General features: G+C 42.1%; 2 protein-coding genes across 2 annotated transcripts in view; one reads left to right on the plus strand and one right to left on the minus strand.

The window, feature by feature from the left end:
* Positions 1-1756: 1756 nt before the first annotated feature.
* On the plus strand, positions 1757-14548 carry T265_14254 (hypothetical protein; the record flags this gene model as incomplete). The annotated part of the gene is made up of 3 exons (XM_009172771.1): positions 1757-1815; positions 11795-11870; positions 14285-14548. Coding segments are annotated over 3 exons (399 nt in total), but the record flags the coding sequence as incomplete, so codon positions are not given.
* T265_07284 (hypothetical protein) overlaps positions 12185-19225 on the minus strand; it is a gene marked incomplete at both ends in the record, with an annotated part of 58119 nt that continues 51078 nt past the window's right edge. The window contains one exon of the mRNA XM_009172762.1: positions 12185-17691. Within this exon, the coding sequence (XP_009171026.1) occupies positions 12286-17691 (5406 nt within the window). The remainder of the gene's footprint in view (positions 17692-19225) is intronic.

A 19225-nucleotide genomic window follows, 5' to 3' on the forward strand; every position in this document is an offset into this window, starting at 1 on the left:
TGCACGCAAATATTCCAGGATTTCATTCCCTGAAGAATGGGTTTACTCTTGAAGAAAGACCATGAGTCCAAAGTCTTATAGAAAAGTTCAGCATGCGTAAAGGCCGAATTGCCGTTTTGAACTTTGGGACACATGCCAACGCACCGAGATCCTCTGGGCTGTAGAAAACATTGGACGAACTAGCTGAAGTCATTCAAATTCAAATCACCACTCCGGTTTTTACTAAGTACTTCATAATTTTCAACATTTTATTTGTAATGCGGACGACAAAGGCCAGCTTAAACCTGAAGATTTTACTTTTCGGCCCATACCATAAGCTGGTACTGTACAGTTTATGATCACCGCTTGTTGACTATATTAAACGGTCTTTTGTATGCTGTATTATCGCTGTCCATGTGGATGGGGATAATGACGGTTCTCCCGTACAGGAACCTTAGTCTGAGAAATGTGTGGAAGTAAACAATTTGGAGATTTAGTTTTCTCAACGTACTGGCCGGCAATCGTTTGCAGAACTGGAGCGGGAAACAATAACTCGGCAAACACTCGGACATAAACCAAGCTATCAGATCGGTGTTCGATGACAGCTTCCCAGTCTCGACTTAATTTTGATCACTGTAATACAGAAACGGCTGATTTACTGTAATCAAAAACTATCCAAGGCGCGATAAATTATCGCCAGTGCGTGAATGAATGCAATTCAATTCAATCAATCAATCAATCAATCAATCAATCAATCAATCAATCAATCAATCAATCAATCAATCAATCAATCAATCAATCAATCAATCAATCAATCAATCAATCAATCAATCAATCAATCAATCAATCAATCAATCAATCAATCAATCAATCAATCAATCAATCAATCAATCAATCAATCAATCAATCAATCAATCAATCAATCAATCAATCAATCAATCAATCAATCAATCAATCAATCAATCAATCAATCAATCAATCAATCAATCAATCAATCAATCAATCAATCAATCAATCAATCAATCAATCAATCAATCAATCAATCAATCAATCAATCAATCAATCAATCAATCAATCAATCAATCAATCAATCAATCAATCAATCAATCAATCAATCAATCAATCAATCAATCAATCAATCAATCAATCAATCAATCAATCAATCAATCAATCAATCAATCAATCAATCAATCAATCAATCAATCAATCAATCAATCAATCAATCAATCAATCAATCAATCAATCAATCAATCAATCAATCAATCAATCAATCAATCAATCAATCAATCAATCAATCAATCAATCAATCAATCAATCAATCAATCAATCAATCAATCAATCAATCAATCAATCAATCAATCAATCAATCAATCAATCAATCAATCAATCAATCAATCAATCAATCAATCAATCAATCAATCAATCAATCAATCAATCAATCAATCAATCAATCAATCAATCAATCAATCAATCAATCAGTCAATTAATTAATTAATTAATTAATTATTGTTATTATTATTATTATTCAATCAGTTATTCCAGGAACGATTTCCCTGCACTGCTTCCCCATCTGCAAAATTCAAAGATGTCCGTTTTGGTAGAGTAATCCAGGATGTCTGTCGATTATTATGATGCCTAAGATTGCAGTGCAGAACAAGGTAGTGAGAATGAAGTCCAAGTTTCTGTGGGAAGGTTGTCTATTTGAGCATATATTTTTCTCCTAGGGCCGGTGATATCTACCAATGTTTTTTCGTCAAAAGTACAACTGGGTTACCGCATGACCAGGCTGGGCAGTTGGTGGAAAAGTCGATCTGCACACATTTTACACTTGTCTTCGTAAGTTCCAGGAAGAAATATCGATACAGCTGTTAACTTTCACGTCGTGAGCGCGCAAAGAGTTTTTTGGATCGTCGGCCAGAAGATGTTTATTGATGATGAAGCATCGCTGATAATCTGGTTTCCCCCAAATGGATTATTGTACTAGCACGCATAAGTGTTCTGTTCTAAATACCCTTGGGAACTGGTGAAAAACTAGTACCATTGATGGGAGGTAAATGCTAATTGAAAAGACCAAGACTTACAGAAAAATACGGATAACACATCTACCGTTACTGCTGGTAAATCTTTTCATAACCTCGTATTGATGAGGAGTTTTCAATATCCTTCTGGGATTATCGTTATGATTCTGAACTATATCATCCAATAACGCATTACTTCGAGGGAAGAAACATTTCGAACTCTCCTGAATCGTACTTCTGACTAGCTGGACCGACGTAATCGCTAGCCTTGACCGCGATGAGATGGTCTAGGTAAAGCTTAAGGTGGCACACTGCTTGTTTCTTTCATGGCTTTAAACAAGTAATTTCACCAAAATCAGTGAGGAGGTGAGCGCAGGGGCTGTGTTATTGTTTCGTGAAAAACTGATAACTGTCACAGTGCTTCCATCTGATGACAGTAGATCTGTGTTGCGATCTGAAAGTGCAAGATTCATTTAGAATGAAGATCATTCACAGTCAGTGAATTGTGCTTGTGCGTCTAAGTGCATCGATGTGCCTGTGCACAGGCGCATGTAATCCAGCGACAGCAGTACTGTGGAACACTATACAAATACCGCCGGTTGACTCCTGGGTCAATTATCCTAGTGCAGCAAAACTTTTGTTTTTGGTTAAATCGTGCCTTGAGATAGGGTTTCAAGGATGGAATTGATATACTTACTTCTGCCAGATAGAATATTACTCGGACTGTTATGGCCTCGTGTGCTAACAACAATTATTCGCCGAACAATGCCTTGAAATCTGACGAAATATTGATGCCCTTGGAACTATTAAATCTGTTGGAAACTATCCTTTTAAGGAAACATTATCAATACGAAGTAATACTAGTAGTATACCTTATTGTCTGCATTACGATTGGATGAGTGCCTATTATTTTCCCCGACTCGGGCAACAGCGGTAAAAGATTTGAGTACGAATGCGGTTTTCCAGGATCGCACACATTCAGTTTTAGAAAGAGTCTCGCACGATTCAGTCAATTCTGCGTGGCTTTCGGTACTGTCCTTTCATGTTCCAGGTCTGTAACATTTGCTTGTGAAATAAGACTGAAGAGGAAAGCTTCAGATATAACGAGGCTTTCTGTAGTTCGATGAGGAAACGAACTGGAGATACCATTATGGTCAGTACTGATCAACATCATTGTTGGTGATGAACTCAAGAGAATATTTTACACAAACACTCATGTCTGTGTCATCGTCAGCGGGGTTGTGTGTAGATGAAGTCCCCTGGCTCGGCGATAGCTGAAATTTTGTGCTTCATTTACATTCTACCCAACGTTGTGTTCCATTACATCCGTACGCGGGAGTTTTCCCACCCATAATTAAGGCGTTTCGCCTAAAATAAGAAGCGGCGTGAAATCTTTTAAAACTAAAAGTAGTTTTTTATAGTAAGCATGGTGAGTCAGATAATGATTCCCTCTGCTTTTTTTCATGAAGGAAACTACTCATGAGGTTGCTTAAAACTCCTCGACAGCGCCTACCTGATGAGCCCCAAGAAGGGTAACACTGGTCGTGGGCTATCGGAGGGCCTTTAGCAATCTTGTGAGTAGTTTTCCTTATGTAAATACACTACGATATCTCGAATATCGTACCAACTGAAACCCGAGGCGGCCTGTGTGCAACACGTTCAGTTGAAGAGCATCATAAACGAGAGATTCACTTGAGTCTCCCGTGAAAAACCAAATTGTACTTCTCTAATCCCCTCGGCTTGTTTGTGGGTCACTGATCCTAGCAATTTACTTTAATGTAGAACTGACTAAATGTCAACGTAGTTCCGGTCTCCGCGATCACTCAAATTGTGGACATGAAAAGTGATTATAGCACTTTCATTCCTGAGCTTGTTCAGCTCAGGAAGCTACATGTCGAGACTATTTATGGTGCAACCTGGTGCTAGCCTACTTGATACATTTACCCGTGTGCTGCCTTCAGTTAAACGGTAGCCCAGTGGTTGTTCGAGCAATTTTACCCAACAGGAACGTTTTATGCGGATTACGGTGCACTCTGCCCTTAAATAGCATACCATCCTAACGGTTTGAAACTGGTGGACGTGGGTTTTTCTAGAGTGATAGCGGTTTAGGGTGAATGCTTATTGCCAATCATGCTTGAACGAACCTTTGAATAAACCAAAACGCCAGACAGTCTGGGAAAATCCAAAACAACTGAGGTTATCGAAAAACGCAATTGTGCAGAAGATATGATGGTAACAGAGCACGTCATGTGAACAATCGCTTTCACCATGTGTAATTATTTACCAGGCTTCCAGGCACTTGGTGACAGAGAGAATGACGTCTGTTTTTGATACACAATCCAACAAAGATGCGGGGCAGTCAGCGGACTGAACCACACATTTTGTGTGCCTTTGGTTCTGAGAATTGTTCTCGTGGAACGGAATACGACCGAATAGCATTGTTCAGTGTGCTTCTTACTGGCCGAAGCTAAGCGAGCACTTTCGAACAAAACAGTATGAGAACATTCGCCCGAAACCGTCGCAGTTGTGTAGCCACCAGTCGTTTCCACTCTCTAGTTTGGTATTTCGTATAAGGCAATACTGATTCCTGTAATACAACTAGAATGAAATTCCCTTGAAGACTTATAAGCTCAGCCTTGGGCTGCTTTCTGCCATATGAAAGTCACACGAGGGACGGAGTCTTTGGATGCCAAAATCCACTTAAATAACAGTTCAAATCGTATATGGTTAGGCCGAGGCAACATCAGTTTAGGTGCCTGAGAAATTATTGGAATCGTTTCACTTGGAAAATGCGGATGTTCATCACATGAGCGGTTTATCATCCTTCGGATGACGAATCCGAGATGATTGCTATATTTTACGTTTTGCAACCAGTTTTCTGCGGTTTGCTCCGTTTGCCCCTCCCCCCAGATTTTGTGGTACCCCATAGCTCGGCACCAGAACGTCCATTAGGATACCTAGCTAGGAATAGTTGAAACAGAACGGAGGTATCGACAGCTGCACTCATTTGCAAATCAATTTGGTTTTCACGAGAGAATCACGTGAATCTCTCGTTTATGATGTTCTTTAACTGAATGTGCTGCACACAGGCCGCCTCAGGTTTCAGTTGGTACCATATTCGAGATATCGCAGTATATTTTCACCGGGGGAACTACTCACAAGGTTGCTGAAAACCCTTCAATAGCCCACGATCGGTTCCGCCCTGCTTGGGGCTTATCAGACAGGCGCTGTCAAAGAGTTTTCAGCAACCTATTGAGTAGTCTCATTAGAACAGAGGTAGTGTGAGTGTTAGTGGGTAGTCGAGCACTTATTAGACTCTGGGGCAACGTGGCTCACATTTTAATTGCTAGTGTGATTATTTTGGTTGGACCATAAATAAGGAGATAACCCCACCCAAGTCTTGCTTTTATTCAGGCTCATAACTAGCGCTGTAAATGGTTGACTGTTCCAGCTTTCAGACTTCATACCTCCAGGGTACCACAAACAAACCTCAGTTATGACGCTAAACTCACGAACACGCTAGCAACTCAGATGATTCTAAAAAAATCCAATTAGGCAATAACCTCCTTGCCTGTCTGTCAATGGGACCTCGAAAAAGCTAGTAAACTGACATTTCCTAAGCTGCTTGATGTCTGTTTGGTTGTTTCTTTCAAATCAGGAGGTTGGTGAAGGCAGTCGTTTTCGGTTTCATTTGGATAAGTATTTGAAAAATCTGTGAAATATTTTTAAGGACACCTGTGAGCGTATCATTTTACAAGTCACTGACGACAAGTCGGTCATGGTGAAGTTTCTGCATGCTCTTCATTCGTCTTTGTCTTTATTTCATTCACAAATATCGTTTGCAGTAGTGACAGATTTCCCCTAAAATGATGGTTTGACGAATCAATCATCGCATTCTCATCAACTCGAAGACAGGAAACCATCACTGCGATGAATTTCAGTTCACTCATTGTTCCAGCAGGTCACCACCGCCAGTTTATCACTGATCCTGCTGTTTCTGTCCTCCCATCAATCCCTCAATTCCTCTGCATCTATGACTAGCTCAGTAGGCCAAACACTTTTGTGCACAAGGGTGGGACCAGGTACATGATTATAAGCACCATATAATCTTCTGACTGTAAAAACAAAAAAGAGGGGAGGACCAAGGCATAAACTCTACACAAATTTACTCATTCGATCCACAAACCTGAAGCAGTCGGGGGTAGCCATAGAATAAACAATGCTCTTATGACAACTGCTGCTGCCGTGACAAGTGTGCGTGCTGCGCACAAATATTACGCAACTAGTTTTGGTGGGACATACATGATCCACCCTGGTAAATCAGTGTTCCAAACACCTGGCCGACAAGAAGAGTGTCGGGAACCCGTTTCCAGTTGTAATTTTAGCGTTGAGCACATCTAATTGCATCAATGAAGCGATCCATCTTGTTCTTTTCGGCCCAAGATAACTAGTCGAGGAGCACCGTATGGTCGTATTGTTCTTGCTGTACTGTAATCAGGACTGAGTATTTCACAAAGCTGGAATCAGGTTTAGAAATTTCGCAGCGGGAATTTACCCTGAACATCACCTATTAGGGGCTAACACAGTGAGGCTGAAAGTTGATAGGAGGAGGTGACTGTACTTCTGATAAGCAGCTCAGAAGTTTTGGGTTTAAGAATGGCAAGTGGGACATTTTTCTATTAAACATCACTATATATATAACGCGGAGGGATATCTATATCAAAACTTTTAGGCACCAAGCTTCACATTAGAGCAGCTAACTACATACCCCCAATCAGAAGTGATTTGCTTTGAAACCGGGGTGGATATAGCTAGTAGATACACATTTCGGGTAAACAAAAATGATGTTAAACAGCCTTTGTACACATTTCAGACATCGATGACGTATTAGTGTTGTTGGGGGGGGGCTACACCATCAGTTTCAGTCCGAAACTATCGTTTCTCATGCAAAGGGAAATTTAGTAGTAGAGTGGCACATCGATATCCTGCACTGTTGTTCATAGGACTGTCCCAAAAGTACCAAATTTCAACCAAACAGATTCTGAACTACAGCAGCCCTAGTAGATTCCGTACCTTACAGAATCCACTCTGACTGCGTTGGTTCTTAGGCTGGATAAGAAAGCACACCAATGGAGCGCGGCTGAACGATCGATTTGTTGTCATAAGTTAGCTACAAATTGTGTGCATTTAAAAATCAATATTGAAGCACCTTTTTTTCCGGAAACAGAATGAGAGTAATGAGTTCTGGAAAACATCAGTAATTCGACAACGTGAACAGGTATATGCTTTTTCTTCGATATGTAAAGGTTAATACATAAGCAGGATTAGATAACACACCGTCTAATTTAAAGCTTGAAGTGAGGACCTTTTGAAAAAGAGTTACTTTGGAGTTCAGTGGGTTTAGAATGTGGTTGGTAAAAGTTCAGAAATCGAGCATGATTTATTTGCAAAAAATGCACAAATAAGTTCCAAACAAACCCTGAAGAGTCACTGGCATGCATACAAAGGCAAATTCTACAGGTTCGTTTGAAATGAGGCTATACTACACTGGACGTGGTTCCAGCTTAGCTACCATCACTATAGGTCATTTTGTTAGCCTGGGGCTGGGGTCCTCAAAACTTAGTCCTGTTCGGCACTTAATCAGCGCTCACTTCTATGAGAAGACGAAGTCACAAAAATTACTTTTGTTCACATGTTCCCGCACGATAGCTTACCCCTACATGTTTTCTACCACTTTGATGCTTAAATATCACAAAAAAGCTCTAGAATATCGCTACATTTTCATAAAAAGTTCCATCCTTTTCTATTAGACTGAGGCCCTGGAAAGTAGGCCAATTTCAGTTGCTTGTTGAGCTTTCCTTCTAAAAAGGACCGTTTAGTCGCTGCGACTAATCGTTTATTCTCTTGCCTGTTTAATGTTTCTGTAAAAACGATGGGGAAACTGTCAACTAAGTTAACGAGTTGAAGGACTCTGGGACAAATCTAAACTGCTCAAAACGGCTTAGATTCTGAGCTGCTTACTGACTGAAAAAACAGTACATAATACAGCCAGCAGTAAATAACTAAACACCATATATCTATAATTTAGTTACCACAGAAACCTAGAATTTTGGATTCCCATACGAACTAACGTTTGAGCCACTGAACATTCAGGCGAACTCATGTAAGCGACCTGGACTTTATGGACACACGTAAGTTCCTGTGTATCCGGAAAGTGCGCTCACTTGATTAATTAAAAAACTAACTCCCACTGCATGAAAAATAATCTAAAATGTGCGGAAGAGTTGTGGAATAATGAACAGTTACATGTTCTACAAATCTTACTTACCATGGGGTGTGAGATGCAACAGAAACCAAAAATACCGTAGCTACTCTGTCACACATTCTCAGAAGCCACATCACTCTATGGGAGAAAGGTGAAAAAATACTTCAGTGTTTTGGCCCGAAAGATATCAGCTACACAGATGCAACAGTTTGCCAGTACAGGATGTTTTCTGTGAAATTAAACCAAATTCACTCGGATTCATTGTTCTAGCGCCTATCTGGCTACTGTATTCTGGAAGCAGCTCGGCAGCCAAATGCTCCACAGAAATCGATGGATAGTATTTACCTTGAGCAATCGACAATGTCCCTGTGGTTATCAGTATGTAAAACGAAGTTAACTTGAATGGTAAAAATAAGGTACCTGTCTTTATCTGTGGTATAATACAGGCTAGTAAGTTTGGACACAGTTTGCTACAGTTTATTATACGTTCTAATTAAGGATGCCTAATCAGCATAATCCATTGCCAAGCTGGTAACTTGACTGAACAGATAGAAACTTGTTAGACGCACGCTTTGGGTGCCAACAGGCGCCTTTAGCAAGCATAGGTTTTTAGATGCAAATGCAAGTTACCAAAATCAGTTTCGACCACCTAGGCTAACGAAATTCCTTCCTCAACTGTGCTGATCAACTGGACTACCGGACCTAGATCCATTCGTTGTACTGGTATTACCATTTCACTTTTTGCACTGCTTTGCCCTGGCAACCAAGAATATCGTGCTCCTAAAAGCCAAGTCCGTGTTTGTCTTGGGCAAAATAAAAACAGCCTAATTTTGAACAGGAAATCTACAAAGCGGCCATCATTCCTCTGAGTGAGTTAGGAGGAAATTCTGCTTCCGTCCCAGTTCTGTAGCGTCGGTCGGTAAGTATGTGTTAGTGTACGTGTCTTTACCTGTGCAAGTGTACGGGAAGATGTCCCATCTTTATTGTTTCCCATACTGCTGACGTCGCTACCTCGTTAGAATACAGGTACACACTGCACAGACGGGAACATAGATAACCACACTCGAACGTGTGCAGTTTTTCCGTATATTCGCCTTAGGGGACAAATCAACAAAATGCTGTGCGCACAGACACTGGACGACAGGGAAAAAGTGGTTCACGAAAAGTATCCATTCTATGCCAAAATGAGGAGTAACCGGCCAGTGGCCCTAGAAATTAATTCATCGAATTCGTCGGTGTAACAGCTAGTCTGATTTCGGTTTATCGAACCACCTAGTTATCAGAAGGGCATCTGAAAACCTTGTGCGCATACTGCTATCCCTTTCTTCGGGGGCTTCCAACCTACTGGAAACGTTCACCATTGAGAAACGATCAGCTTCAGCAAGACTGCTGACGTAAGACATCAACCGCATGGATTGAAATCTGTAAGGGCGAATTTTTTTGCTGCCACATACCAGAAACGATTAGACGACACACGCTATTGGTCATTTGTTTATCGTAGTGGTACGGTAATTCACGTACATAGCCGGCACCCGAAACTCTGTAGCGCGTATCCGGGTTTCGGGAAACGGTATACATCACGGTAGCCATCACACATCAAGTCCGCGCTTGCAAAACAAAAAATCTTTATGACTCGAACCAGCGCGCCGGTTCGATTCGCCACATTGTGATTTCCTGTACTTATTTGGCTTCCTGTGTCATTATTGGTGGTCTTTTACCCAAAATTACTTGCTTACTTTCAGACAGCAGAGTAGCCAGTGATCAGAAAAGTTTACGACGGTCGTCCCCCTTCAGTCTTGTGTGGGATCACCCAGTTGTCTGTGGATCTCCCCTAAGTGTTCCATTTAGAAAAACGCTTATGCGACTGCCGAAGTGCTGTGATGATGCACAAATCAACCTCCACCAGGCAGAGTTGGCAGAACCACGTACGCCTGCACAGAATGGTTTACGTAATTTTGCAGTAACCAGTGATGCTGATCATTTGTGGGGAATGCCTTTACGAACATCTATCGGTCACAAATGAAGCAGGCGATGCAATGTCACGTGAATGGTTCAATTATCAAAATGAGTTCATTACATCTTTCGGTAATCTCTGCTAGCGGTCGTCAGCTTTTATTAACCATCGTTATAATTTAGACGTAATACATTACTCATAAGGTTCTTGAAGACTCCTCGGCAGCTCACGATGGGTTTCTCTCTTCTGAAAACTCATAAGATAGGCGCGGTTCCTGAGTTCCGGTAAACCGTATGCTCCACTTGAACCCAAATTGCACGCAATTCAACGTATACACTCATCTGTATACCGAATTGTTTTTGAAGGGAGGCTCACTTGGAACCTAACTAAATCTCTTGTTTATTTCAGGGTTAGATTATCGTGTTTGGAGGTAAACAGTGTTCTATAGGGGGATTACTCTGTGAACAATAATTCTAGGTCTGACACCCAATAATTCTAGCTCTGACACCCGGTAGTTTTCTATCCACGTGACTGGCAGTCCGAAAGGTGGTAGTTTGATCACCTAGAACACTATAACTTACCTGAAAGTATGTGAGGAGTGTACCAGAAAGACTGTGTATGAATCGAATGATATGAATGACAAAAACGGACTTTTTGGGTTTAGCTTGTTCAGCGCTTATTTATTAAAGGACAGCCTCATTATCTTCCCGGCTGGGACTTTTTTTCCATTACTACATAGACGACATAGGTCAACCTGTTCGTCGTTTGCCCCGCTCGCTGAATCTGAGCCAAATCCTCTTGATGCATTTTGATGTCAATGGTGAAATGAAGATGACAGCACGGCCATGTTTACGGGTTGCTCCAAAGACGCTTCAGGCGAGACATGCGATCGAGTAGATCTCTACCTCTTGTACTGGGGAAATACCTATAAACTTCGTTATCTATGCTTGCGCTCTCAAGGGACCATATACAGAGGCCCGTTTATATTTCGATTTTAATAAAGGTAGTATTTCTAGAGAGCTTTCTAACGACATAAACTGCCCCTTTGTCCATTGTATAAGTGCACTAGTAAGTATTACGCTAGAATCAGAGGACAAGCTCCCGAAAGAATAGGGTTGTCTTTCGACACCAGGCGGTAAAAATATTGAAAAATCTCAAAGACACCTATCTAAATATGTTTTGTATGCTAACCATAAAATAATGGTTGGACACGTAGTTAGCTACAAATAGTTAAACGGCTAATTTTGTTATTTCGCACTCAGCCCCTTAACTGCAGTTTAATTTCCTTGTTTTCTAAAAAAAGTTTTTTCTCCTAAGATAAACAACAAGTCAACGTTGACCTTGAAGTTTACCGTTCAAAAAGTGTTTCGTAGGAAAGAAAATATGCTAACTGTCCCTCGTCTGGTAGACAAACATTGCCACACCCAAGTGGCACCCAAGTACATAACTGTAAAAACACAACACGAAGAGACACGAAAATGGTAAAAAGGAGCCCTTCTAGACAAAATGGATGCAAAATACCAAAATGTAGATTCTGACTGTTCAGACTGATCGATTTCTCTTTTGCAATTCATGCAGGGTATTGTGGAATACGGTTCATTTTCGTGCTAACTGGAAAATATCAAGCCATGGTTCATCTGCGTTCAGTTCCGAAGTGAGTATAAAAATGGGCCAAAAAAATCAACCTAGAGTAAAACGTAGGTCCACATCCAACTAGGAGGCTTTCAGAGAATAAGGAAACCTCTGACCTGATACCCTGGATCTTCAGTGTCTGCTTATCTATGTAGTGTACTTATGTATTTAGCTCCTTTTTTGGGGGCTGCATAACTTTTTCCGAAGAGTTGTTGCCGTGAACTTGAATATCCTACAGATCACCGTGGCTCACAAAACTCTGGAGGGCCAACCTTTACTCTTCTGTGGTACTTGTGCCGTACTAAACTCATGTATAAGAAAGTAAAAACGATACAACTGAGGGATATGCAGTACGGTACATAATTTTCTTTGTTCGTCAAGGAAATGACACATTTATTTTACGAGGTTCAAACTGATGTGTCCAACGCAATGAAGTTCTATACTTGCAGCAACAGAGCAACACCACCAAGTATCCAGCGAGAGGGCTTCTCCTTTGTTTTCATGTTGAAAGTCCACACAAACGTCGGCCCTCTGGTTTTCGTTTTGTACACGGGGCACGCATAGGTATTTCGTAGATCTTGACGGTCAACTGGGATCGCTTTGAGAAACAGGACGGGTAAAGCAGGTGCCAGTTCTTTCAAACGTGCTTCGGTTATCATTCCTGTTTGTGTATCCCATCGTGCGCCTTCAATATAAAGGCCATGGGTGAATGCACCCTCACGTGGTGGTGCAGACATTTCTTCCCGGGTTTTCTTTGTTACGTCACACTGTAATACCATTCGGTCCAGCGGCCACTCATTTCTTCTTGCTGTTTGTTGCATAATTGCCGTCAGAAATGACTGCGGATTAAACAGACCACCTAGCCATACACTGTTTGGTAAGCTGAAGTCGTTAGTCCATGCTTCCAATTCCTTGATGCGAGATAACATGTCTGCATACCACATACCTAGCGGATATAAACTTGGGTAGGCTCGTTTCATCCATGATTCCGGTATGCCATCCAGTATGAGTGTGTTCCCAAGTGTCTCCATTTCCTGAGTAGTCGTCAGTTCACCTTTGATACCCAAACTAAGTTCCTTCAAGGAACGACGCATCTCACGAATCAAGATATTCATTCGCTCACATTCCTGGAATGCAACCACTACATATGGAGTTCTATCTTCTGGTGGTACTTTGCCTTGCAATTCGAGCATGTTGAATTCATCCGGTAATTTATCCAGTATTTCGTCCAATGTGGCTTGTAACTTCTCCTCTCTGCTTATTCCTGCCCCAGTTCCCGCACCTGAATCACGAGGTTGCATCTCCAACAGTGTTCGGAACAACTTTTCTGACGTATTGGTCAGAAACTCCATCTCAGCATTTGGGTGGAGCCCATACAGATAAGGGGATTCTGGTGGCAAATTATCATCAATATATTGGTGATATCCTTTGTAATCGGTGTTTTGTGGGACTAAGAATCCCGGTGCCAAATAGTGATCGCCATCTAACATTTCTGGTACGAGATATTCCTCCAGATACGTTTTGCACAATCGACGATCCCAGTCATCAGTCACGTGACCTCCATACATAATCTCCCCAAACAGGTAACGTAGATCTTCCCATGGAACCCTACTGTTGGTCTCCAAGTAGTTATACAACACGTTTACGCTTATAGTAAGGTCACCCATGTTAAAGGGGTACACTCGATTCCAACCTTGTGGGCCAAATTTTCTGCGTTCACAAACCACTGCATGGAAGTAACAGAGACCAAACAGAATGGTCTTGAACTCATTCTCCCGTGAGCACATTTCCAGTGTGTCCTGACTAAAATTACTCAACGCCTTGTGTAAATTTGCGTGCATTCCACTTGGAGGCTCATTGGTAATCTTAATGGCGTTCTCCAAAATTCCTTGTGGTATGATGTGGGATTCGGGCGAACCAGCAGGTTCTGCACTGATAAACAATCTGTAATTGGTGTGACCGTGTTCAGCGCACTCTTCCATACGTTTCTCCAGGGTAGGTAACCAACGAGCAACTAGATGTATGTTTTGCAAAACTACCCAATGGCCTTCTTTAGACGCCAGCTCCATAGCATTCTCAGCAACAACTTCCTGTCCCTGACCCAAGGATACATTGTGGAAGTTTTTGTTGTCGTTGGTAAATCCTAACTTTTTGCCCAGAGATTCTACGTCTTTCAGAGGGTCCACTCCAGGTGACAAAATAAAGAAGATGGGAATGGCTGGTCCAGCTTCTTCAAAAGACTTCGCGAACGGCATTCCGGAACCCTCCACGTACTTTGCTCCTAGTTTTTCCGTCACGAAATCTTTTATGGCGTAGACCATACGATCTGGGCGGAGTGCCCGCATAATGCAAAGTCTTTGTAGAGCATTTTTAGATTTCCATTCCTGAGGTAGCTTCTCTTTTTCCGGTGCCTCTCCATCCACTAGTTTTTTCCAGCGTTTCGCCGATCCTTCAATGTCCTTATCTAAATTACGAAAAGCTTCCATAGCGGACAAAGCCTTGATCCCACCCCAGTTGTTGTTGGACAAGAATTCCACCGGGGAGGTGACATTTGGTACGACGGGGAAACGTAATAGAAAGTCGAGTTCCAAAGGATCAAGTTCTTTGTTCATTAGCAAAATTTGGAATGCCATTTGTGCAAGGAATGTCATTTTATCTTGCTCAAACAGACCGCGTGACGTGTATACAAACACTGAGAAGGTAATGGTGTCAATGAGGTTACGCACCCTATCTTTCACCTCCTCCGCGGCTTCTGTGCGGTCAATGGCGACCTCGAAAACACTCCGGAAAGCCTTGAGCGAAAATTGATAGATCGGATTGATTTTATTCAAATCATTCAGAATAAAGTAGAGTAATGATGCGCGGGCTGCTGCCGGTCGATAGAGCTCACGCGCTTTGTTTATTTTGATTTCAGTAACCATCGATTGTTCCACTTGCACCTCGATGTCACTAGCTGTTCGCTTACTGGTCTCCAAGTTTTCAACCAGAGCATAATCCCCGAGGAAATCTCCCTCGGCGGCGGAGAGTCTAGCTAGCAAGCTGTCTTCCAGTTGTTTCAGGGTAATTTTGAACTCATTCTGTTGTCTTGTCAAATCTGCCTTCGATTTTTCTAAATCCGGTCTTTCTTTACTCACCACATTAGCCAAAAGCTGATCTTCCAGGCCATCGCGCGTTACCGTAAAATTAATCAGGGTTGTCTGGGCCTGCATCTCCGGTTTATAATGCGGATTGGCCAATTTAGTTTGGAGGATTAAACGAAAATCAGGGCTATATTCGACCTCTTTGTCACCGATCCGAATTGCTCTACCTTTCTTGATTGTCATACGACCTAGTAAAGGATCTAAGACGGGATCAACGGTTTCTTCAATATTTTCCAATAATACGGTATCCCCAGCGGTGATGGCTTGTTCGATACAGTCCAAATAACCTTTCTGACCCAGGCGGACCACGCGCAGGTTGCTTTCATAATGTGTCTTTATCCATTTGATTCCTTGTAGTTGAGGGTCGATCATCAGGGGCCAGCGCTCTGTATTTGTCAGTATCGTAGCATTTTCGATGGACATTCGATCAGCTGGGAGACCTTCGTTATTCCAGGCCGCCACCATAGCATCATCTGTCAGCATCTGCAGGGGATCCAGACCTTGCCTTTGGGGGATTGGGGGATTCAAGGTGCTAAGAAAAGGAATCCAGCAGGTTTCCATTATGGCAGTTCTGTAACGTTTTGTAAAGCACCCAACGTAGGACAGGAACGCGGCAGTGAGTAAAACATCACCGGGCAGGGTCTTCGCTTGAGATTTGAACAATTCAACTTGATTGGCCCACCGAACTTTCTCTGAAGCCAAGCCACCAACAAGTCGGTTAGCAAGGTCAATCGTCTTCATTGTTGCATCGGCCTCATCTTGACAACGCTGCTTTTCTGCAGACGCAATCTCAAACTTGGTTGTCAGCTCTTTCAGAGTCAACTCCAGTTCCTTGATTTTCTCTTGAATACTTTCAAGTTTCTCAGTAGCTTGGCGCAATTCCTCGTTAGCTTCGTCCAGTGCATCACGTTTGGGTTTGACATCACAATATATTTTGTAAAATTCCACAATGTTGATTACCCATGCGCATAGGCCTGCAGCTGCAGTAGACTTACTACGAATAGATTCAGGATCGAATTCTGGATCCTTGATGTAGTCTTGGACAGCTTTTAGACAGTTTTCATGTATATGCTCCTTGTCATAGTGAATTAATCTGTCCAAGAAGGTATCGATCTTGCTCATGATCCCGGCTTTTGCAGCTTTCCAACTCCTGTCTCGAGGAATTTTACCATCAGGAGCTAGTAGAACCATGACTGCTGCGGACACAGTGACCACGGCGGGTGGTGGTGTTCCGAACGACTTCATCTCCGTCAAATTGTTTTTATTCAATGTATTTAGCGCTTCTTGGGCCGCAATCAAGGCAGGTTCTGCTTTAGCCAAATCAATTTCACACTCTCTCTGTTTTATCGACACCTCGGCCTTAATAACAGCAACTTTCTTCTCTTCCTCATTGGCTATCTCTTTTTCTCCTCTGACCTTTTCTGTTTCTTCCACGACGACGGCCAACAATTGGTTGGCATCTTCATTCTTCTGGGCGAGCTCCACTTCTTGAGCGGCTAGTTTGGCCTTCAACTCGTCGACTTGTTGAGCTGTACTTTCGAGCTTCTGCAAACCATTCTCCATACGATGAATTTTTGCTACCAAATCATAGTGTTTTTTCTTGAACATATTTGAATACAGCTGAATCTGTTCCAAGAATGACTTGGGTGTTGTGTAGTTGTAACGGCGTTCATTTTGCAAGTAACTCGCACTAATCTCATTCACGGCCTGGTGGGCGTAGGTCATAAACTGTGACACAGATGGCCTGAGTTCTTCTGGTAATAGTTCCATGTTTGACAAGAAGCTTGTAGAAACGGACAAAAGGGCTTCTTTTGGCCACTCATGAAACCAGTCAATACTGGTGCAGTTCACCAGTGCGGGAAATCTTCTGGCTCGGACTCGTAATGTGGAGCCGACGGGAGAAAAGCACAATACTACCTTCAGTAGACGACGCACTTTGTCGATGAAGTACGCCCAACAATTCTCCCGAGTATCTTGTAACCCTTGGGACTTCACTTCGCCACGCATAGCGTTAATAACATTTTCATATTCGTCATCTGGAAGTAGGTCAGGAATTTCACCAGATGCCAGAAGGTCATTGATGATCACTAGAAACTTCTCATCGGCCACTTGAGCATCTGCCAATAAGAACACCGTACCAGTGTTTTTCAACCCAGCTTTAAGATACAGGTTGGCCAGAGCAGCTTTTAGATCAGGTATGCCGTATCCCTTCCGGAGAGTAATTTGAAACACCTCAAGCGAACTTATGAAAGCGGCCAAGCGGGATAGTGACTGTTTTCCTGAACCACCGACGCCAACCAATAGGGCATTCCCTCTGGGCAGTTCAAGAATCCTGTTGATCCGCAGTATATGGCTGACAGCATCTTCAAATAGGACCAGATTCATGACGGCATTGAGTTCATTGTAGCTATCCAAAGCATCGTGCAATATCTTTCGTATATCTGCCTGGTTCTCCACAGGCATGTATTTCGGTTCACCGATCCCAAGAGCAAAGTGACAGAACAGATTTGGTGACCGAAACAGCGCGCTCTCATCAATATCATCGAGACTTTTCTTAGTAATATCACGAAGAAGTCGGTCGAAAGTTTCCACATCAGCTCTTTCCATGAGTTTGTCCGAATAGACACGATGAGATTCATGCATCCACAGCCGGACCAGATCCGTAGGCTGGTGCAACAAGTCGGTATTTCCGAAAAGCATTCCCTGCAAAACAATGGTTTCAAATGCGTTAGTTAGACTGTCATGGTTGCAAACATTAGAAAGAGTAGAGAAATTAAATAGAAGTAAAGAGATTGCGACCACGAATAAGCCAAAGTATCGATGTGTGAGAAGCTTTGAGGTTAATTTTTTTATAGAACGATAGTGCATAAGTCCTTCCGGTGTAAAATTTATACAATCAATATGAACTAATTGGAGCACAAATTACTTCTCCAAATCCATGACTATATCAATTCAAGTTGGGCTAGCAGATTGCAATGTGTATGGAGAGGTTCTATCTCGTCTAGAACGTGCGCAAATTACGCTTTATGAGTATAAACTATTGGACAAAGGGTAGTGAAAAAACGACGGATCTTTAAAATAGAGAAAACAAGCACAACATTTTCATAAGGGGAACTACTCACAAGGTTGCTGAAAACTCTTCGACAGCCCACGACCGGTTTTGCTCTTGTTAGGGCTCATGAGATAGGCGCAGTCCCCGAGTTTCCGTCAACCTTATGATCTACTGGAACCCAAATTGGACTGTTTTTATATATCATAAACGAGAGATTCAGTTGAGTCTCTCGTGAAAACCGAATTGATTTGCAAATGAGTGTATTTCTCGAGTTCCGAACTACTTTGAAGACTGTTGGACCAGTTGTTCAAGAATCTTCCAACAATACAAGTTGTATCACCACTGAAAAAAGCAAGTGCATGCTAATTCTGCTCAACATAGGTGTGGATCGTTCGCATTCCGCGTCACCTTCAAACAAGGAACGCACCCATCCAAGTGCCGAGTAGGGATTCTGCACTATAATTCATCTAGTTACTCGAATCGTGGTTAGATTACTGAATTGATTTTGATTTAAAAACAGAAACTAAAGCGTAGGATTCAAATCTCTAACGCCCCACAACATTGTTTTTCACCTCACAAAAACAATTGGCTCCTGGTGACAGATCGACTGTCCAGTCACTTTCATCAATCACTTCATCATATCCCAAGGGCTTTGAAAAAAAGGACTGTAGAATCCCGGAAAATCACACCGGAATGCTCGAAATATGCTAATATAAACGAAAGTCGCCTGTGTCAGATGGATATCGGAAAAGAGGCTCTATCGAGAGCTTTCTGAATACGCTCGATGGAACACACTACACATAAAGTAGCTGAACACGCCCCGACAACCGGCAACTGATTGCGCCTATCTTGGACCTCATCAGATAAGTGCACTTCCCCAGTCATCATCAGCCTTATGTTCTACATGGACCCAAATTGAACGGAATCCACGAAATTCATTCATTTGCATAATAATTTGGTCTTGGACGAATGACCCAACTGAATTTAGCTGACTTTTGAGAATAATTACTCCGTTTCCACCCATTTTTCAAACTCACAAGTTTTTGATACATTTCTGAATTCTACATAGTTATGGAAGAATTGCGAATGAGTGTCAGTACTGTTCTCATATTCAAGTGGGCCTTCTGAATATGATTACATCAAGTAAGGGAATGGTTCTGATTAGTGTGCTGAAAGAGTACACGA

This window comes from Opisthorchis viverrini, assembly GCF_000715545.1.
Source record: "Opisthorchis viverrini unplaced genomic scaffold opera_v5_163, whole genome shotgun sequence".
Taxonomy (NCBI): domain Eukaryota; kingdom Metazoa; phylum Platyhelminthes; class Trematoda; order Opisthorchiida; family Opisthorchiidae; genus Opisthorchis; species Opisthorchis viverrini.